The sequence below is a fragment of the Quercus robur genome, chromosome 11, assembly GCF_932294415.1.
Source record: "Quercus robur chromosome 11, dhQueRobu3.1, whole genome shotgun sequence".
In the NCBI taxonomy this organism is placed as follows: Eukaryota; Viridiplantae; Streptophyta; class Magnoliopsida; order Fagales; family Fagaceae; genus Quercus; species Quercus robur.
The window spans coordinates 10120692-10143940 of record NC_065544.1 but is presented as its reverse complement, the minus strand read 5'-3'; the positions used below and the strand labels follow the sequence as shown (position 1 = coordinate 10143940).

At 32.1% G+C, this 23249-nt stretch overlaps 2 protein-coding genes and 1 long non-coding RNA gene across 3 annotated transcripts; 1 reads left to right on the top strand and 2 right to left on the bottom strand.

Moving 5' to 3' along the window:
- Positions 1-7785, top strand: LOC126707554 (serine carboxypeptidase-like 18). Its single transcript, XM_050407273.1, has 14 exons — positions 1-215; positions 1135-1280; positions 3206-3282; positions 3388-3510; positions 3616-3718; positions 5136-5173; positions 5362-5463; positions 5906-5992; positions 6085-6240; positions 6359-6430; positions 6520-6638; positions 7143-7256; positions 7438-7492; positions 7577-7785. The coding sequence occupies exons 1-14, from the start codon at positions 73-75 to the stop codon at positions 7658-7660; spliced, it is 1419 nt and encodes a 472-aa protein (XP_050263230.1). The 5' UTR covers positions 1-72; the 3' UTR covers positions 7661-7785.
- A 551-nt stretch (positions 7786-8336) lies between these two features.
- Positions 8337-9931, bottom strand: LOC126707556 (F-box protein At5g07610-like). Its single transcript, XM_050407274.1, has one exon. The coding sequence runs from the start codon at positions 9834-9836 to the stop codon at positions 8595-8597; it is 1242 nt and encodes a 413-aa protein (XP_050263231.1). The 5' UTR covers positions 9837-9931; the 3' UTR covers positions 8337-8594.
- A 5705-nt stretch (positions 9932-15636) lies between these two features.
- LOC126706543 (uncharacterized) lies at positions 15637-19758 on the bottom strand. The gene is made up of 3 exons (XR_007648640.1): positions 19333-19758; positions 19185-19242; positions 15637-16565 (listed from the first exon to the last, which is right to left on the bottom strand). It is a non-coding gene; the product is annotated as an uncharacterized LOC126706543 (long non-coding RNA).
- Between the last annotated feature and the right edge of the window lie 3491 nt (positions 19759-23249).

The window sequence follows — 23249 nt, the reverse complement described above, 5'->3', positions numbered from 1 at the left end:
TCTTTAAATATAAACCGAAAAATATTGGTCAACACTAACTCATTCAGTGTGGCACCAAAAGCAAAAGCAACCATGATTCAATTCAGAAATGGGTTGCTTCTACTTCTTCTTCTTCTATTGGGTTTAGTAGTAGCAATCTCAGCCACAAACTCCTCAACAATTGTCACTTCTCTACCTGGTTACACCGGTGACCTTCCATTCACCCTTGAAACTGGGTAAGTTCTTATCATCATCATTGTAGTTCTAGCTCGGTCAGATTTTGTTCCCGCACTGCAAAAGTGTTCAAGAAATTAAAAGAGTTTTTTTTTTTTTTTTTTGGTGCGAAAGTTTTATATTAACTAGCATATAATCTATGCAAAGATATAGTTGCATTTAAAATTAAAAACAATTTTTATTATAAAAATATAAATAATTAGTCAAATTATTTATTAAAAAAATATATGTAACATATGCATACATATAGATATATTTAAAATTAAATACAATTTTTATCATAAAAATATAAATAATTAGTTAAATTATTTTATTTAAAAAGTAAACGTAATTAGTCATGTATTAAAATTCTTACCTAAATTTAATACTACTTATGATTATTTTTTCTTCTAATTTTTAATAAGATAGAAAGTGTGGTGATTTTTGTTGTGTGGTAATTTTTATTGAATATATGTAATTGGTTTATTTATTTCATAGTTCATTAATATTAGAATATTATATTCTTAGTATTTTGCACTTATTAACTGACTTGGCATAAAAATTTTAAAAATTTAAATAGACACATGGTATAAACTTAAGTGGATAATTATACTGTGATCCCCACATAAACTTAGACGATTCTAATTTCAAATTCTAATTGAACTCTCTCTCTCTCTCTGTAAATTTTTTTTCTTTATTAATAGAAGAGAGAGAAAGTAAAAAATAATTTCAAAATTTTTTTAGAAAGTAATAAAATTAAATTTTTTTTTTTTTTGGCATTTGGAACGTCTAATATAAGTGGTTTTTTGTTTGTTTGTGTGTGTTTGGTGTGCTAAAATTCATCACATTGCCCTTGAATTTTATCATCTAAAAAAATGTTAATAATGCATAAATAGTAGACACTAATTAATTTTATTTTTTGTTGGATATTGTTACATGTAGATACATTGGTGTAGGCGATAATGAGACCGTACAAACATTTTACTACTTCATTGAGTCCCAAAGGAGCCCTACACGAGACCCTCTGATGTTATGGATGACCGGAGGCCCTGGTTGCTCTAGTATCGCTGGTTTTATGTTTGAAAGTGGTATATATATGCTACTCTTACTCATTCTTTAATTTGTTCATTTTAATGATAAATTAATTGGGTATCAAATTAATATATATATCGTAGTGGCTGTCATATCCATCTTTATTAGAGGTTAAATGATTCATTTAAAAAAAAAAAAACTAAAAGAGAATTTTTATTGCAGTCTAGTTCCTTATTTTGATAAATTTTCTTAAAAAAATGTATCTCCACCTTTCTCATTTTTTATAATTTTTTATTTGAGAAACACACACACACACATATATGGGAGAAGGGAGATGAGATAAGGGAATACACTTACACGTCAACACCAAAATTGCATGCAATAGTTAGTGTCGCGGAGCAAGTAATAAACTCCTTCTCAATATCACACCTTACCGATGTAGGATGACTCGACAACACTGAGTATCTTTTTTTATTTGAAAAACACACACACATATATGGGGGAAGGGAGATGAGATAAGGGAATCATTTTTTATAATTGGTTGTGAATAAAGTAATATCACTGTTACACATGCCAAAATCTATATTGTTTTTATTATACACTAATTATAATAGGTCATATCAATAGTTATGAAAAAATTTGTATCTATAATCTAATTGTAAGAATATTCCCATTGGTTTACTTTAAACCGCAAAAAATTGCAAAATAGATAACACTATTGAAGTATTTCAAAAAAGAAAAAAGAAAAAAGAAGAAGAAGATAACATAACAAAAAAAAAAAAAAAAATTTACAACTTGCTACAGTGTCATGTATATTTACATACCCAATGTAACCTTGTGTAAATTTTTTTTTACAACATGCTTGTGTGCGTTAAAATATAATATTATTTTAATGTAGTGTATTGTAAAATAAAAAATGGGATATTAACGAGGTTCTAAAACTGGTATGTAAAATAAATAAAATGGTTTTTTTCATAAACTAAAATGTTGTTTTGTTTTGTTGGCATGACGGGACGGGAATTCTCTTACCACTTATTTTATCCCACAAACCCACGTCAGCCCACCAAAATGGATCACATTTGGGTTGACTTAGTCGAATTTCTAGACTTGGGTTGATTTAGGAGTTGGGTTTGGGCTTGGGCTTGGGCTTGAGCTTGTCTCATTATTTTAGGGCCTCATCCACAGCGCATGCATAATTTCAGGACCGAAACCATACAGAGCAGTCTTTTCTTAAAACCCTTTAAATCTCCAACTTCTAAAGCCGACATAAGTATTTCCAAGTTCCAACTATTCTTAAGATTTATGTGAGTTTAAACTCGAGTCTTTGAATTCCTAATAAATTAGATCTCAATGTTAGTAGGGGTTAAAAATCTAGTTTTAAATCTTATGAGTTTTATATTAGTTTCATGAGGTGAAAACAATATATCCACGGTAGGTGAGACTTGAAGAAGAAAGGTCAACTAGTTTTGGGCATTATTTATTATAATTTTAATTAAGTGTGGTAGATGGTATTAAAATTCTTAATTTTTGAATGAGACTCTAGAATCCCATGGACTGTGGTAATTGCGATATTCCAAAAATTTTAATTTTCTTTTATAAATACAATTGAACTTTAATTTATAGGATCCGTTTTATGATGATTGCTCTTTATTATTGGAAGACACCAATTGATTTATGATGTATGCGAGATTTGAACCCTAAATCTTTTATTCGAAGATAATAAACTTTTCTAGTTGGCCTAGTTGGAATTAAACTTCCTAATTTTGACAACTCTTAAAAATATTAAATTCTCACCTCATATTCATGCCAACCAAAAACAATCATTTGGGGGGGGGGGGGGGGGGGGGGGAGAGAAAGGACAATTTGTAAAGGATTCAAGATTTCAATTAGGTCCTTGTGGCAACATATATTGTGTGTGATTTACAAATGATATTTCCTTTGTGAAGAACAATCTTCTAAATGTATATCTCATATTATATAGGTCCAATAACCTTCACACTTGGAGATTACAATGGGAGCCTACCAACACTTAAAGATAACCCATGGGCATGGACGCAGGTATGAATTTAATTGCGTTAATTTGATCTTTATGCACATTTTATGTCAACCTAATTGTAACAAAATTTTAATCCATCTTACTGAAATATGATGATGGTTTTTCAGAGTCTCAATATTATATATATGGATGGACCAGTTGGTGCTGGATTCTCTTATTCAGAAAGCTTAGATGCCTATTATTCGGATGATTACGAATTTGCGGCACAAACTCATGAGTTTCTAAGAAAGGTGTGTAAGAAAGTGGATACCAATAGAATATATTTAGCTAAAAAGATGCTTTTTTTTAATCAAATTTTATCCAGTGATTAATTCCAAAATTTATTCAATATGCAGTGGTTGGAATTGCACCCTCAATTTTTGGAAAATCAAATCTATATTGGTGGTGACTCGTATTCTGGCATACCTATTCCAATAATTATGCAAAATATAGTGATAGGTAATATCTATGGAAGAGGATCAAAGTTTTCTCAACTCAAACTCTTCTTATGCCTTTCTTTTGTTAAAGACCCAAGTCATCAATACTTGGCTTTCCTAACCTAATAATTAGGTGAAGTTACTGAAAATAATGAAAAATTTTGGTGAAAGGTCTCAACTTTTCTTACCATCGAACCTTTTAGATCAGGAACGAACTCAGGTGGGGGCCCAAGGGGCCTAGGCTCCCCTGGTCCCATTTTTTTTTTTTAGTTATTATATATTTGATTTTTGTAGTTGGGCCCCCTTCCAAAACCTTAGGCCCTCCATTCTACTTAATAAGTTTAGCTAGCTTAACCCAAATAGCAACTATCCAACCCAAAAACTTAACAAAAATAATAAAAACATTCACAATGGTGATTGTATTTTAGCAAAATAAATTAGTTTACCACCAAAAAACTAAAAAATCATGTGTTATTGGAAAAACTAAATCTAAAATTTTTGCAATCACAGTAAACTGGTATAGATATCAATTGATTATAACAAGTTGTTAAAAATAAAATACAATATTTTATTAAGATTATATCTCTTCCTTCAATTAAAAACTCAAATTCTCTCTATTCCTTTATTATTTTAATGAGCTGTTTATATTATTTTAAATGAAGTGATAAAAAAAATAGAACATTTGATATTAGATGTATTGTAAAGTGAAGTGGTAAAAAAGATAAAATACATTTTTAAGGTGCTAAAACTAAAAGTTTTAACACTACCACTGTGAATGCTCTAACTTCCAAAAATAAAAAAAAAAATCCTAGCCAGCCTAGTATTAAAAAAAAAAAAAAAGCCATTATTTTGTATTTATTTTTGTCTTTGTAGGTAAATGATTGCATCTTAATGTATTTAAAAACAACGATTTTGAGTATTTATACTTTTTTAATGCTATATGGATATCTATTTGGAGCATTTTTTTTTTCTTTATTCTCCGGCCCCTGCTAGCTTAAAATCATCAGTCCATCCCTGTTTTAGATCGAGTGGTACCTCCCCATCACAGGACTTTTATTTAATAATTTTAAACTTGTTTAGATCGAGTGGTACCTCCCCATCACAGGACTTTTATTTAATAATTTTAAACTTGGTTTAAAATAAGTAAGATCCTCTAAATTTGAAAAAAAAAGCTATTTCATAATTCAAATTAAATACTACAAATCTAAAAATATATCTAAAAGACTAATACGGTAATACTAACCATATTAGCGTGGCACCATTTACAAACTTATTGAGGTACAAAATAGCCTAACTTGACCCGCCGCCCTTATTATCACATGAACAAAAGCCAAGTAGCATAGATTTTTTTTTTTTTTTTTTTTGGGTGGAAATGGAACACTTATTATTTGCTAATACTCTTTCTAAAATTGACATTTGATTTCATCATGGTGTTGCAGCTAACGAAGCTGGAAACTTGCCACTAATAAATATCAGAGTAAGTGATCTAACATTTTCTCAAACAAAATAAATAAATAAATAAATAAAAATGAAAAGGAAAACGACTTTAAAATGTTGTTCCTAGAATAACTATATACTTTTTTCATTTTTCTTCTCAAAATTCTTTGAAGAATATTCTGCATTTCGAAGTTTAGTTGATTAAAAATAATGTGAAAATGTCATCAGGGATATGTGCTTGGGAACCCAGTGACAGATGGATACACTGACGTGAATGCAAGAATCACTTATGCTCATCGTCTGTCACTCATATCAGATGCACTCTATGAGGTAAATTGATGTTTAACAATAATGAGGGCTTTATCCAGTCAGGCTCAAAGAAAAGATTGATTTCTTTTGTTATTACTTCCAATTAAATTGTTGCTTTATGGTTCTTCAAACATAATATAATGCAAACATTTACTTTATAAAGCAAAACACATGCTATGCATTATATTACATGTTAAAGAGTCACAAGCAACCTTTATTTGTTTGAACACTGCCTGGTTCAGTGGTTCTAACAGAGTATTATATCATATTCACTCTTATAAGTTGTGATTTTAAGCTTCTATGGCGTAAGCCTGTACCAACATGTGTATTATTTTCAGTTGTTTTTCATTTTTTTCCCTTTCTGATAGTACTTCCTGTTAGCTTTTATTGTTTCTTACTACTAATGAATCTCTTCTAATCAATGCAATTTCATCCAAACTCTTTTATCTTTCATGCTTTACAGTCAGCCAAAAATAGTTGCGACAGCAATTATGTAAATATAGATCCTATCAATTATCAGTGCGTATCAGATGTTGCTGCTATCGACGCGGTTAGAAGATTAAAACATTGTCCTTATTTAGACTTATTACATCATAAAACTTCCATATTCACTAAGAATTGGGTTGTCATTTGAATTTGCAGCTGACAAGTGACATAAATTTGGTACAAATTTTGGAACCATCTTGTAGCAATGCAGTCCCAGAACCAAATGAAGATGTAGAGTCGGTTCGAAGATTTCTCACAAAAGTTTCTAGTCCTACAACAGTTTCTAGTCCTACTGCTACACATTGGTGTCGTGTAAACCCCTCTCTCTCCCTCTCTCTCTCTCTCAAAAAAATTGTGTTGTGTATACCTGTATGTGTTATTACTTATTTGTATCAGCAAATATCTAAGATATTGGTTTAATTGCTTTCAGAGCTATAATCATATGCTCTGCTACGTCTGGGCGAATGAGAAAAGTGTCCAAGAGGCTCTTGGTATTCGACCGGTATGTGCACTCTTAATCATATATCATAATAACTAGTCATAACACAGAATCACTATTAAGTCTATAACCATTTTTGTGATGCTAAATAGGGGACGAAACACTTTTGGCAATACTGTAATACCACCTTAGCTTACACCAAGTCTGTCACTAACGTTGTTAGCTATCATCGAAATCTCACCAATGCCGACATGCGACTTCTGGTATACAGGTAAATCCAGCTGGATACTTTTGCTCTTCTGTTTTCATTGTTCACAGTCACATTCCAGGTTTATTGCCCAAATTCCTCACTTAAAAACTGCAAATAAACTTTTCAACAATATTCAAAATTAACAAAATCTATTAGTTATTGAGCACATCTAATTGGCTTTGTCTCTTTATAAGGGCTAGAGTCTCAGAAATTCTATCTGGGCAACAAAAGTTCAATTCCTTGTTATTAATTTTCTTTTATTGGGATTAAGGCATACCTTTACTTCTACCATCTAAATTTGACTGATCTACCAGCATGTGCACAACAATAATAGTGCAAGCAAATCTCAATTAGCAAAACTACTGAAAATATAAGTTAGCAATATGCACTGGATCCTATTAGATCTCTGCAGCTAAGCATGCATGGGCGAGATTAGCATTAGGATGAGTGATCTCTCAAGCCTTGTGTTGCACCCTCTAAATAACAAAAATAGTATTGACTAACACAATCTTTTAATTCCTACAGTGGTGATCACGACATGTCAATTCCACACATTGGCACGCAACAATGGATATCGTCTCTTGGTTTGACTACAGATGAGAGCTGGAGAGTATGGTCTGTTAATGGTCAAACTGCAGGGTGGGTTTCAAAGTTTGTTAATCTCTCATAATTCCTCCCTCCCATTCCACCCCCCCCCCCCCCCCCCCCTCCAACAAAAGAAAAACCTCTCTTTTTCTATCCTCCCCAGAACTCTCTCTCACTTGGTCCATCTCGAGATATCATGATCCTAAAATATGTTCTCTTTCTCATGGACTTGTAGGTACACAAAGAAGTTGATCGACTCAACTTTCACTTTGAATTACGTGACTGTAAAGGCAAGTAATATCCTTTACTAAACTGCCCTCTAAATATTGTCTGCAACTAGAAATCTAAAACAAAGTTTCATTCCTTTTTTACAGGGAGCAGGCCACTTTGCTGCAGAATACATGGTTAAGGAGTGTGCTGCCATGATAGATAGGTGGCTGGCCTATTTCCCTATTTAAGTGTGACTGGTTGAAATTGATTTGGTAATTTGATAATGTGGAAGCATGTTTTCTCACAATGAAATTTTGTTGAACTTCAAAAGTTAGTGCAGAATAAAGAAACTTAGAAAAGTCTTTCTCTCAAATCACTTATTGCTATCTCTCATTAGATCATAACCATGAAAGACCCTTTCAAGTTATATGCAATGATATGGATCTAGTTTAGGACTAAAGCAGCAATACCAACACAATGATGTCTTTCTTGATCCAAGAATCTGATGCTTATGTTCCTATTATGATCACTAGTAAGTGTAACGAAAAAAGGTTAAATTTTAAAGTAGAATATATATATATATATATATATATATATAACAGAATATGGTAATGCAGTAAAGGGAAGCTTATCTGCTCCAAGATCAAATCAGTTGTAAGCAGTATGTTTAGACACATTTTAACAAATTAGAATGAACAGTCTGATTCCCTAATTATATATTACTACATATTAAAAATCTCCTTTCCAAACATATAGCACACTTCATTATCAAAGCTTATGCATTACATGAAGTTGAGTTTATAAATAACCATAACTTAGCAATTCAATATTTTCTGGAACTGGAAGCAAAGATGGGGAATTGAATGAAACCCAAAAGCACTTCAAAGGTAACAGCTATAAAATAACAAAATTCATCACATGATCTTCAAAGTCAAAAGCAAACAAGTGGAAATTTAATCATTATTGATACATAGAAAGTATGGTACAAATAGCAAAACATACAAGTGTGAAGTGTGCATAATTACAACATAAAGAACACGAATTCCGAAATACCAGGGACATAGATACACACATATAAAAGGTAAAGCTTAGGTACACTTTCTTATGTATAGTACTTCATATTTCCAATTAAATTTAATCATGTGGCTGCAGTACATAAGTTTTGTCCATGTATATAAATCATCAAACACATGCCAAAGTCTCAACAAATTGATATGCATCCAACCACCCAAATTGCAAAGAACTCTTATTCTCGTTGCGAATGCGAGTTAAGTCACAAACCTTCTTAAAACTCTTGTCCCTAAAATTATAAGATATGATCTTACCAGGTATATGCAACAAGAGTGATGACTCCTCCTCATTCTCATTCCGAACAACAAAAACTATAACGAATGCATAATAATAAGAGTCACAAGGATCAAGATAGTCCTTCACCATCTCAGGAAATGTAGCCACGATCTCATCAAGATCAACCTCATACTTCACAAACCACTTAGAATAGTCCCTCTCCATTTCAAAAACTTTGAATTTGGTAGTCCGAACTCCACATATGTCAACAAGATGCAAATGCCCATTAGACTCTCCGAAATATCTGGACCTTCTTTTACCCCGACTTTCAACAAGCCTCGGCATTTTCTCGACTTTCTCTCTTTCAATATCAAAATACAAAGCAGACCCAGATGGAGAAATCCAATGAACTGCACCGTTACAATACACGCCATTATCGAACACTATATCGAATGGAGCAACAAAGGGAGACCCAGAAGTTCTCCAAGTTCGAGTCTTGGAGGAATATACTTCGATTTGGTAATAGTACACGGAAACATTAGTGCTCCGAACACAGACAACTTGGTAGTGCGGTGACTTAGAAGGCTCGAAAGCTAAGGTAAACCCAAATATCGAAATGGGTTCGTTGGGACTAAAACTCTTAATACTAGGAAGCGTTGTGGATTGTTTGGTTGTGAAATTACACACGTGGTAACAATGGTGTTTGTTTTGGTGAGTGATGTTGTTTTTTTCTTGGACACTACGGCACAAGAACAAGCCGTGGCAAGAGTTTAGAATCTTGATATTTGAAGGGCTGTTTTGGTTGATGAAATGGAGAGAAGTGAAGGGGGGAGCGGTGGTGGCAGTTTTAGTGGGTTTGAGAGGAACAAATTGGAAGAGTGATGGGTTCCGGCGGAGGATGACGGCGGAGAGAGAAGTGGGGTGGTGGTGGTTTTGGTTTTGGTTCTGGTTCTGGTTCTGGTTCTGGTTGTGGTGGTGACAGAAATGAGAGCTGGAGATCAAGGAAAGCCAATGCTTTGAAACGCATTTGAAACGAAGGAGAGGCTTGACGGGTACACGGATCAGGATCTGGGTCACCAGATCCTCGTTGTTTGCGATTGTTTCAGCCGATGATGAGCCATAGTTGGTGGTGAGCATTTTTGGGTTTCCGACATAAACAAGAATGCGTGCTCTGTTTGTGAGAGAGACAGAGGCGAAAGAGTAAAGTAGAGAGAGTGATACATAAGCATTTATACGATAAAAAACAAAATAATTTGTTAATTCTGTTGAGGGCTGTATTTGACATTTTATTGTGATAATTTTTTTTTTTTGGTCTGAGAATAAAAACTTTTATTAATAGAAGCAAGATACAACTTGAGTATCCTCCTTAATTGCATCTAATACAGAAAGAGGAGTAGAATTAGAATCAAAGAAGCCAAAAAATTTATTTGAAAGTGACCAACGGCTGAGCACATAAGCAACCTTGTTAGCCTTTCTAGGAACTCAGTTAAAAAAAGAAAAATAAACTAAACTAACTAAATTCTTACTATCTCTCCATGGAACAGAATCAATAATAACTCTCCATGATAACTAAGTATATGGTAAGGAAAGGTTGGTTAATCAATGGCCAAAGCTACTAATTTAGGAGATGTTTTTAGATTTTTTTTTTTTGTGAAAACCAAAAAAAAATAATAATAATTCTTTTGACAACTTTTTTATAAATTCCATGAAAGTAGTACTTTTTTTTAAAAAAAAAATACAAGATAGGAATTCTACTCTAACCTAATCTAAGTGTATATGTGTGTGAAATTTCCTCTTAAAGACAAAAAAAAGTAACTGATTCTTTCTTAAAATGGTCCATTAATAAATTACCCTGAACACTTATTAACAGGACACATTTGATTTTTATTCATTAAAAAAAAAGCTATATTCATTATATATAAATATTTATAAAATTCTATTATATAGATATAATCATCAATGAATGGTTAAGATTAATAGTCTATTTTTATCAACCAAAAAAAACAAAAAAGTCCATTTGGGTATTTGTAATTTTTGGTAGCTTATTTGTATTGTTTTTATTCTGAGATATAATTTTTTTAAAATTTTTTATGCTAAATGTGTGACAAAAAAGTTAAAAACTATTTTTTTAAAACTAATTTGTTAAATTAAAAGAAAAGTTAGACAAAAAAAAAATTAAGCAAAAATAAAAAAGATAAAAGCTAAAAGTTTTAGGTGAAACCAACACTAAATAAATAAAAAGGTATAAAAAAAATATGTATAATACATGTATACAAACATGAAAGATATAAGAAGAAAATTTAATCAAATGGTAAATTTGTCTAAATTCATATTTAATAAAAAGATATTGAATGAAATTATAGCCTTGTACTACATCTGAGTTTGTTTCCAAACTTTGTCCAATTATTTATAGACACTAATATTATTCCCATGCAATGCACAACTTGATGAAGATTCATATGTAAGTTAATTTTTTTTTAAATAATTAAAACTAAATTATTAAATAAATGGTAATAATAAATTATAAAATAAGTAAATAATTTTAATTTAAAAAATTACTTTAAGTTATATGATGATAAATGTCGATGACTTTATGTGTTTGTATATTTTTATATTTAAAAATTCTCTTTGTATTTTGTGTTAATTTCTTAATATGAGATATGAGATGAGTTTGATTATTTCTATTTGAGTTATGTTTAATCTATGCCCTAGTCAGCATAAACAATAATAAACAAAATAGTTCCTCAATACTGAATTTTTCCTAGTGATAGTCTAATTAAAAAATCAACACACTCACAAATTAAATATAATAACCAAAACCTAAAATCAAAACATACAAAAAAGAGTTAAATTTAAAAAAAAAAATTTAAAAATTACATAAAAGAACCAAGAACTTTTCCTAAAAAAAAAAAAAAAAAAAAGAACCAAGAATTTAAATGGGTGCCCATTCTTTTAGTTTTTTTTTTTATAGTAAACTTCCTTTAGCATAATATCTTGTGCACAAATTCAAAATCAAAGAACAATTAGTAAGATGAATTTATTTGATTAAAATATAAGCATAGGTTGCATCTTGGGAAAAAAATTCAACAACATGGGGTGTATTGTGTGGGATTTAATTATAGGGGTGACTTGTAAACTAAGAAGGATTGGATCTAAAAGTCATGGCTGAATATATATATATATATATATATTTATATATAAGTTTTGACTTATAATTTAAATTTCTAAAACTTAGATAATAAAGTTTTATCTAAATTAAATTATTGTCGAATCTTATCCCTTAGTCAAGAGTTTTGAATCTTAATATCCTAATAAAATACTAATTTAATAACAATTAATAAAATGTAAGCTGCAATTTGAAGAAAAAAATACAAAAAACAAAAACATGGGTTATGTGAAAAATTTTTGATAATAGAATTTTAATTTGAATAGAATTTAAATTTCTAAAACTTAGATAATAAAGTTTTATCTAAGTTAAATTATTGTTAAATTTTACCTCTTAGTCAATTGGTGAAACCACTTGACGTAATCACGGTTTTTAAACTCAACTTTTATTATATAGTATATGATATGATATTATTTAATTAATAAATATTAAATAATAAAAACTTAAATTAGATCAGTTATTAAAAAAAATAAGGTTTCTAATTAAGATTTATTTAGCAAAGATCAAAATTAATTTAATGAGAATTTGTTTAGTAGTATTAGATTACATTATTAAAAAAAAAAAATTGAAACTATTGTAGTTAGTATTTTTTTTTTTTTTTTTTGAAGGCATTGTAGTTAGTATTTAGTACAACTTGTGGGAGGAAAAAATCTTTCCTCAATCAAATATTGTTCGCTTTAGGAATGGGCCGAGGAGTCGATGCCACCCTCACAAATTTGTTCAATTCTCATATCAGGGAGAGACACCTCCCACCCTTACCTTATAAGCACTTGGCCTAAGAAAATGTGAGTTAAACAGGTTTTAAACCTCTTTAACTCACACTCACTGTTTTTTTTAGAATACTAATTATTTTAACACACGAAAAAAGAGAATTGATGCAAAAAGTTTTATAACTTAAATATGTAAAATTCACCTCTTCTTCTATTATACAAGTTCTAGTGCGGATGCTCTAATTCTTTAGACTGTAGCAGAAATGGATAAGAAGCAACCCTACAAACTAGAAAAAAGTGCTTCCACATTGTCATAATAAGAGTTGTTGGGCCATGCTAATGCTATGATAATTAAATTTCCACATGGATTACCACGCGAAAAAAGGTACACCCCAAAATTCGTAACTTTATTGCCTTTCTTTTCGTGACAGCAAATACCAATCGCACTCAATTGAAATTTGAGAATTCGACAACAGCACCTCACCCCATTGCTTTATTCTATATTATTATTTTATTTTGCTGAATTGACCCCATTGCTTTATTTGATCTTGACATTATGGGTGTTATTTATTTTTTGTCCGTTGAGTATTTTTATTATGAATCATTACTTTTGTTTTGGAGTCGCCCATGAGTTTTTCGTGCAAATATAGGAAAAGGTACAAATAGTAACTATAAGAGAAACTGAAATAAAACTAAAATGAAATTGACGAAATACAAAAAAGAAAAGAAAAAGAAATTGACAATATTTCAATTGGTCTGAACACCTGGCCAACAATGTTATATGGCTTGAACAAACCACCTCCCTCCCCTTTACTTGAGCACGTATTTGACTCAATTTCTACTCAAAACACATTTTAGTCCATCAATCACCAAACTTATAAATAATTAAGAAATCGTTCACATTTGGCTAACATGCACTTGTTAACTAAGACTTCATTTTATTTTATTTTATTTTATTTTTTTGAATTTTTCTTGAACCACACTCATTTTGTTACATTTTTTTGTAACAATTTAATATGTCGGGTACGCCTATCAAAAAGGGGAAAAAAATGTCTTGGTATGATAAAAGTTGTGACTTGTACGTGACTCAAAAGTTGTGTTCATAAACTCTTTTTTTTTAATATAAATAACTTATAGAATGGATATCAACTATAAAATTGACAACAACCCGTATAAATTAACGAGATATATTATAGACACAAAATTTTTTAACAACCATTAAATTAGCACATTATATGTTTAAATGTTTACAGCAAATTGAGTAATGTTACAAACATTATATGTACCATGGTATAGTATCACCTCAACCCCTAGGCAACTGCCTAGGGTCCCAAGTTAAAAAAGAGCCCATAATCTTGGACCTAAAGTTAATGTTATTGCTATACTTGTGTAACAATGTAAAATAAATTATCTTTTATACTCCCTCTATCTCAATTTATTTATCCGGTTTCAAAAATCTAACTTTTTAAGGAAACATCATTTATTGTCTTATTTGCAATATAAAAATGTATAAGTTTCCAAAACTACTCTTAAATAAATTTATCAAAAATAGTTTTGGAAATAAAATAGGGGCATAATAGGAGTATTAATAAATTAATGGTTTTTAATTTTATAAACAGGACAATCTTTTGGGACATTCCAAAATAGAATAGAAGATAAACAAATTGGGACAGAGGGAGCACCTATTTTCTCATGGTTAATTATTGAGTGCTCCTGGAGTACTATAAATGCATACCCTCTTCTCTCATATAACTGTGGGTCTCGCTAATTAAATTTATGGTGAGACTCACAAGAATACGCATTTATAATATTCATGTAATATTCAATAATTTTCCTTTACCCATAAGTGAGGAAGACCCATAACATATGAAAAGTTTGCTACATTTGGCCAGCAAATGAGGTAAATTTGGCCTCGAGAGGGGCAATTGAATTCTGACCCACTTATAATTTGATTTTCCTTTTTTGTTTTATTTTTCTTTAATGAATTTCTATATAATTATTTTGAGAAAAATACCCAAAAACTCATTGTTGTTTTTCCTAAAAATACATAATCTCCTGAAAGTTTTGAGTGCACTTAACCGGTTTATTGTATTGTTTTATGTGTAAACCGCTATTCATTTAACATTTAAGCAAATCAATTATATACTTTTTGATAAAAATTATGGATCTTCAATTGGCCCAATTTTTAACTTGGCAAATAAAATTAGAATCTTATTTCCTCTTTTGTGTTTGTTTGTTTCTCCAAAAAAAAAAAAAAAAAAAAAAAGAAGAAGAAGAAGAAGAAAAAGAAGAAGATGAAAAATGCTAGGCAAAACCAGTTGCCATTACAATATCACATAAGTTTGACCTCTTCATGTTCCTCAGCCATTAATTGCTGTGCGATAACTTGGTGAACAATTTACTGATTTCAGCTTACGAGGCATCATCTGAACAAGGAACTCCTCTCATACAAGGCATTTGAAAATCAAAATCAAAATTAAAAAAAGAGAGCTTTTTTTTTTTTTCATTGTCCTTTACTCCTTGTCACGCAATTTACATTTGGTCAGTACTGATGTGGTTGTGTATCTTATATCATACACTTACATCATTAAATAAATAATGTGGGTTCATCATTAATGCATTTTTTTTCATGAGAAATATTAACGAATGCTGTACGACATTGGTTAAGAATCTAATTAAATGGAAAAAGAAAAAAAAAACAATTAATGTTTTGATAACTTTTATATTTCTTACAAAAATAATGTCAAAACTTTTTTAAAATGAATTTTTAACTAATGCCGTACGGCTCTCGTTAACCCTTTTATCATTAGTATTTCTTTGCCACCATCCCTTCATTAATATGCTATTTATTGGAAATAGCACCGAGACATGGCCAGCATTTATTATGACAACACCCAAATATAATGTTTACCAAATTTTCACAAGGATGGTCAATTTGGAATTTAGTACTGACTCAATCACGAGAATCCTAAAATAAAAATGAATATGATAGAGAAGGAAAACAAGTAAATTCAAACAGAAAGCAAGAGCTTGCATTAATCAGTAGAAAAGTTTCAACAGATTCTGAAATAATATAGATCAAAATCCAATAAAGGACTCAATGTAAAAAACATTTTGAGACCATTCCCCAACAAAACTTAGTACAAATGAGCTATGGAATCTTAAGTAAAATAAGCCGACAAATGAAGCCTACTCCTAGGATAAAGACAAATGCGTAACTTTTCATGATTTTCCCATTGGAACCTCTAAAGATTCCTTGAATTTTGGTGCCCAGAATGTTGGCCAAAGAGTTCTTCAACACAAGCTGTGCTATGCCAGTACAATTATTTGTGATGTTGTAAAACTTTCTCCCTCTTCTCGATACTCATGAACAAAATGGCATAAATACAGTTTTAAAATCGATTCTGCCAGTCATAGCTTGCTGCCATGTGTCAGTACTCAGCATATAATAATCAGATGAGATATAAACAATGGAAAATTCTATGGGACACACCTGAACAGTTAAAATTAGAAAAGTGTGTACAGTGTACCATAGAATTCTCTCAGTCACATACAGTAACAAGCATGTTCTCAACTGTCACGACCCCGAAGCCCGGACATTGATAAAACTAATCCCAAATGGTGACAGATCCCTTAAACAAATTAAATCTCATAAGAAATTTCTTACATGTCTCCACAATACTATGAAGTCAATTCATAATTTCATAGCAAAACTACAAGCTTAAAAAAAGGTTACATTGTCATCAGAACATGATAACATATTTCAACACAAGTACAATCCATATATATATATATATAGAAAATCCAACCTCAAAATGTTATGTCAAACTTGATACTACATCATGGTCAGATTACACAAGCTATACCTTCAAAAAATACAAAAACTGCTCAAGATATCTTCTAGACAGGCATGGAGTCTCTAACCAAAAAGTCCAACTAGATAGTAAACCTCAGGTCCACTCTAGCCTCAAACTCCTACCACCAATTCCTCTGAAATTGTGATAATAAGGGTGAGATTTTTACAGTTTAATACCTAATAAGTAACAAATCTATGGCCTGATAATATAAGGCAAAGCTTGAATAATATGAATTAATGAGGAAATCTCAAGAATACAACAATTTCACAAGTTCAAAACAGAATTTGAAGACATGTTCTAACATATGCATAGAAAGTTTTAACATACTGAGTTTGTACAGAACTACAGATTTATTAATAGCAAGCCTGGAAATGGTGCCAAATATCTTTATCTATTTTATAGGTAAGGTCAAAATTTCAAATATCCCCAATACTATCTCAGAATAAGTCCAAAGTTCAAATACTCACAAAGTCACAATTCGTTATCGGGGGGGTCCAAACACACCACTAGCCAGAAATCCAGACAAAATCCTCACCAGCTGAATAGTTGTCGGGCTACAACCAGTGGCGGAGCTAGGATTCGACTTTAGAGGGGGCAAAATTTATAACTAATATACATGTGTCTCTATAAACAAATACATATTGTGTATGTAGCATACAACATATGCATCATATATACACAATATTAACCAAATTTGACAATTAAATGCCAATAATATGAATAGTAAGTGATCATTCAATATTAAAAGATCCCCTAAAATCATTGCATATCATTATATTGTGTATAGTTTATTAGTGTTTTTTTTAAAAAAAAATATATATATATAGTGAATAAAATAATCCCCTAATATATTTTATGGAATTTGTCATGTAATTGTTTCCAAATTTTATATCTTAATACTTTTGAAAGGAAGCTTTTTTTTTGGGTGCTATTTTCGTCTCTTCAATTAAGATTTTTCTTCTTTATTTAAGTTTATTTTTATAAATTTTGAACTTTAAAAAATATTGATAAAGTAAAAAAAGATATGAAGATATATGATATATCAATTGAGTTTGACTTTTCAAAAAGATAGGGAGATATATATACCCACAAAGAAAAAAAAGGATGTATGCGGTTGTTTACTGTGGCTCTGCACTTTACAGTATTATTTTGAAACATGTAGCTAAAGAGATTTTCAATATAGCTCAATTACTCACACAATACTTATCACAATTTCAATTAATTCTACACCTTTTACTATTACACACATAAAAAAAAGAAAAATTTTGGGCAGGTCAGGGGGGGCAAGTGCCCCCTCTCGACCCCCCCTGACTCCGCCCCTGGCTACAACCACTGCCAACCATTCAGCTGCAGTAACTGGGTTGCTGGCCAGATGTTGACAACGCCAACAAGTTATTAATCTTGTGCCAGCAGTAAGGTGCAGTGCAGAAATTGTCACACACATCCTCCATGAAGACCAGTAACTATTGAGTATATTGAACATGGTCATCATTCACTTTAAAAATTAATGTAATCAACTAGATAAATTTTTTTAATGTGGCAGTCACTACAGTATAGCTCGGTATGTATGCATGAAGCTTCTAGACAAATGTTGAATGTTATTCCTCTTCTCAAGATGCAAAAACAGACACATTCTGGTACAGAGACAAAACTTTGAAAAATAATAATTAAAATAATGGTAAAATCTTGTCATGCACAAAAAAGAAGAAATAGGAAATTGATTTGTTAGTACGAAAGTTTACTAATACAACCAAAAAAAATACCATTTTTTTTCTCGCATGCCAAAAAAGTAACTGAGATGGTGCATTGTATCCTGGTTAGGCAGATGCTTTTAGAATAGATATTTCAAATCTAAAAACTGATTTTTGACATTGAACCAAAAACTGATTTGTGATCCATTCAAAGATTTCCTTCTTTAGTCAATATCATCTCTATGCAGGACTTTTATTTTTAACTAGATGCAGACCCGCACAATGCACGGGAAAAAAAAATTATTTACTATAGTAAAAAATACTATTTCTCTCTTAAGAACTCAAATGATAAAGCTAAAAACTGTTCATTCCTAACTAATAGTTACAAAGAAAATCTTTCACAATAAGCATACATTAGACACTCTACCTCTCTCAAATAACAATAGCATTTAGTTTATTATGAGAGCACAAAAATTTCGACAGGAAACTAATCAGACTACACAATATTATGGCAAATTCAAAGGCTGACATTCATTACCAGAAAATCGTGTCTTATTTTTAACTATAAAATTAAAAAAAAAAAAAAAAAACTTGTTTTTGTAAAGAGAAATGAAATTTAATACATTCAATTTTCTGCCCTCTATTTTAATGTTCACTTCAACTTTTGAAATGATCACTCCAATAGAAACAATCTTAGTATCTTACTAATTGCCATCTCTTGTCTGGTCAGTTACATGTTTTGGTTCTTGTTTTGAATTTGAAAGCTATTTTAGACATTTACATCTAACATTGTCATCTAATAATTATAGTTCTATCGCTTTGAAGTATGTAAAAAGAATGTGAGCTTGTCATTTGTTTCTAATACAATGCTTTTCTGGGTACATTCAATAATATCTACTAATCAGAAGATTCTAATAGTTTACAACTCAAAAGTACTTAACCACACCTCCATTATATGGTTAGGCTAAAAATAATTATGATTTGGATAATGTCTCTATGATCAATCTAGGATGAAAAGACAACACCATCACATTAAGGATGTGGGATTTACGATGTCTCACCTTCAATTTGGTTTTTGTAGTGGGGCAGTGGGAGCAAATCAATAACTTAGCACAATCCCTGCAACAAAGAAATCCAACTTAAATTATAACTTCTTTTTTTTTGGTAGAACAGATTGTATATAATAGATATAAACTATATGATTGTTACCTCTACGTTACCAATCATAGAAATACAAAGAGTAGTACAACCCCAACAACCATTATGATTTTAATCAACAATATTGTATACTAACGCATCAAGCATAAATTGTCAATATGATTGGTTAGTATTAGGAAAAGAAGAAAACCTATAAACTAAACATTTCCTAGAAACAAACGTTACACTGGTTCACTATTTGTGTTGTAACTTATAACGGCAAGGTGGGAGACGGAACGCTTAGGCTGAAAAAGAGAGAGGGAGAGATGGTAGTCTGATGTGGCACAAGAGGCCAGCCAACTGAATGGTTGAGGCACAAATGAATATTACCAAGTGCATCAACGGTTTTGTCCAATTTATCAATATTTAATTATATTTTGAAAAAGAGAGAAAATATAAAGAAAAGAAAGAGAGGAAAATATATGACATGTGATTGCTTCAGCTTTTATATCTATCTATCTATATATATATATAGATGGTGGAATTAGATTAATAAGAAGTGGGATTTATAGTGGAGATAGTGGTGGGAATTAAATTAATAAGAAGTGGGATTTATGGTGGAGATAGTGGTGGGAATTAAATTAATAAGAAGTGGGCTTTATGGTGGAGATAAGGATGAGATTAGTATTTTAAAATTGAAAAAAACTAATTTTAAATTGTTGAAAAATTACAAAACATATGGTGGAAATGACATGAATGCTGACGTGGCTCAATGTGAGCATAGCAACATTAAATACTACGCTTCAGCTTTTAGTAATATATAGAATATAGACAAGTGCATCAACGGTTTTGTCTAATTTATCAATATTTAATTATATTTTGAAAAAGAGAGAAAATATAAAGAAAAGAAAGAGAGGAAAATATATAACATGTGATTGCTTCAGCTGTTATATCTACATATATATAGATGGTGGAATTAAATTAATAAGAAGTGGGATTTATAGTGGAGATAGTGGTGGGAATTAAATTAATAAGAAGTGGGATTTATGGTAGAGATAAGGATGAGATTTATTTTATATTTGTTAGTATTTTAAAATTGAAAAAAAATAATTTTAAATTGTTGAACAATTACAAAAAACATGGTGGAAATGACGTGGATGCTGACGTGGCTCAACGTGAGCATAGCAACAATAAATGCTACACTTCAGCTTTTAGTGATATATAGATATATGTTAATGTAGAGTCACGTTTTTTAGGCCAAGCCCAAGATGCGTGGGACCTTAGACCAGTGAGCCCGATACAATGAATTTGTAAAGAGTGGGCCAAAGAGTTGGGTTTTAGTATATGAACAACGACCATTACGGTGTTCCTCGTGGGCCGAGTTTACCAAAGAAAAATGGTCTTCGGCATGGTCCGAGGAGCTTTTTCTAGCATCCTTGGTATGCTGGGGGGGGGGGGGGGGGGGGGAGGATCCCCTCTTCTGTTTCTCTTTTCTCCCTTTTATAGTCGTTTCCTTCCTCCTAAATGGAGTCCCTAGGGTAGGTACTTGTCCCATCAGCCTCTCCCTTCAGTTGTTGGGAGTGGTTATAAGGACAGAGAAGTATGGCTCTGTCAGGCACAAGGCACTGAATGCCATAGTGGCAGCCTTTCCCTTAGACGCTTCTGTTTTCTCCATTGTCTTTTTCTGCTTTTGTGCTTTTCCTGCCCTGTGGAACAATATGGAGTGTCGCTACTGGTCGTATGTTGCCTCTTTTACCCTAGGTTATATCTCAGCCGAGGAGGATTCTCCCATGGCCGAGGAGGGGTTTTCCTTGGGCTGGGCCCCTGGCCCAATGTAAACATCGACATGGGCCTATTAGTCTTTTACCCCCCCCCCCCCCCACAGTTAGTATTTTAAAATTGAAAAAAACTAATTTTAAATTGTTGAACAATTACAAAAAATATGGTGGAAATGACATGGATGTTGACGTGACTCAACGTGAGCGTAGCAACAATAAATGCTACACTTCAGCTTTTAGTAATATATAGATATATGTTAGTGTAGAGTCATGTTTTTTAGGCCAAGCCCAAGATGCGTGAGACCTTAGATCAGTGAGCTCGATACAATGAATTTGTAGAGAGTGGGCCAAAGAGTTGGGTTTTAGTATATGAACAACGACCATTACGGTGTTCCTCATGGGCCGAGTTTACCAAAGAAAAATGGTCTTCGGCATGGTCCGAGGAGCTTTTTCTAGCATCCCTGGTATGCCTGGGGGGGGGGGGGGGGGGAGGATCCCCTCTTCAGTTTCTCTTTTCTCCCTTTTATAGTCGTTTCCTTCCTCCTAAATGGAGTCCCTAGGGTAGGTACTTGTCCCATCAGCCTCTCCCTTCAGTTGTTGGGAGTGGTTGTAAGGACAGAGAAGTATGGCTCTGTCAGGCACAAGGCACTAAATGCCATAGTGGTAGCCTTTCCCTTAGACACTTCTGTTTTCTCCGTTGTCTTTTTCTGCTTTTGTGCTTTTCCTGCCCTGTGGAACAATATGGAGTGTCGCTACTGGTTGTATGTTGCCTCTTTTACCCTAGGTTATATCTCAGCCGAGGAGGATTCTCCCATGGCCGAGGAGGGGTTTTCCTCCCCTCTTCAGTTTCTCTTTTCTCCCTTTTATAGTCGTTTCCTTCCTCCTAAATGGAGTCCCTAGGGTAGGTACTTGTCCCATCAGCCTCTCCCTTCAGTTGTTGGGAGTAGTTGTAAGGACAGAGAAGTATGGCTCTGTCAGGCACAAGGCACTAAATGCCATAGTGGTAGCCTTTCCCTTAGACACTTCTGTTTTCTCCGTTGTCTTTTTCTGCTTTTGTGCTTTTCCTGCCCTGTGGAACAATATGGAGTGTCGCTACTGGTTGTATGTTGCCTCTTTTACCCTAGGTTATATCTCAGCCGAGGAGGATTCTCCCATGGCCGAGGAGGGGTTTTCCTTGGGCTGGGCCCCTGGCCCAATGTAAACATCGACATAGGCCTATTAGTCTTTTACCCCCCCACAGTTAGTATTTTAAAATTGAAAAAAACTAATTTTAAATTGTTGAACAATTACAAAAAATATGGTGGAAATGACATGGCTGCTGACGTGGCTCAATGTGAGTGTAGCAACATTAAATGCTACGCTTCAGCTTTTAGTAATATATAGATAAGTAACATCTCTGAGCAGACTTGCAAATTCCCATTACTTTATTTGCAAATAAAAAATTAGCATGTAAAATCTCATTACATCTAGAAGAAGTAAGAAGAGCTCTTGCAAACAACAATTGAGGTGAGCACCCAAAAGTACATGAGATATTGAGGCAGAATATAGTGCTTAAAGATCCAGAACATGTGGAAAACTTTGTACTGAACACTACCAAGTAACAATTTGCCCCCACCTATGATGCAAGAGTACACGCAAAATTACTTCAGGATTTATTATTTAAGATTTTTTTAGATACCGATTTTTATTTTTGAATAGTGAATTTAGCTTCTATTATTAATGGGGATTCTTGGGATGTAATTGTGCCTTAATATAATCCCTGAAACCATATAAGAAGAGGCTCCAGTAATGGTTTGAGCATTCAATATAAATTAAAAATTTTATGATCTTATCAACAAAAAAAATATATATATATATATTATTATTAGAGAATGTTTCTCTTGCTTAGTGATGATTCCAAGCACTGAGGTGACGAATCTTAAGGATTTAAGGAAAATTCTAGGAGGTGAAACTTAAAATTTTTCTTGTTTTCTCATTCTTTTCCCCTATCTCTATTTTTCGCCTGTGTCTTGAATAAACCTGAACCAACCACCACCAATTCGGAAGGGGAGTGATGGTAGTTCCTATGCATCAACCCAAAGAAGCTCAATAAACTGATAATGTTCTCCCTCTCAACAAACACTTCAGCTCAAAGGTAAATTTTCTTTAAGCATGACAGTAGAAAGAGTTATTCCGATCAGTCTTGAAATCTAGAAATGATGACCAGCAATA

Coding starts and splice junctions, on each gene's coding strand:
- LOC126707554 (XM_050407273.1), top strand. CDS start 73: ATGATTCAATTCAGAAATGGGTTGCTTCTACTTCTTCTTCTTCTATTG. Junction 5,464..5,905: donor TATCAGATGCACTCTATGAG/GTAAATTGATGT, acceptor CATGCTTTACAG/TCAGCCAAAAATAGTTGCGA. Junction 6,431..6,519: donor AGGCTCTTGGTATTCGACCG/GTATGTGCACTC, acceptor GATGCTAAATAG/GGGACGAAACACTTTTGGCA.
- LOC126707556 (XM_050407274.1), bottom strand. CDS start 9,836: ATGCTCACCACCAACTATGGCTCATCATCGGCTGAAACAATCGCAAAC.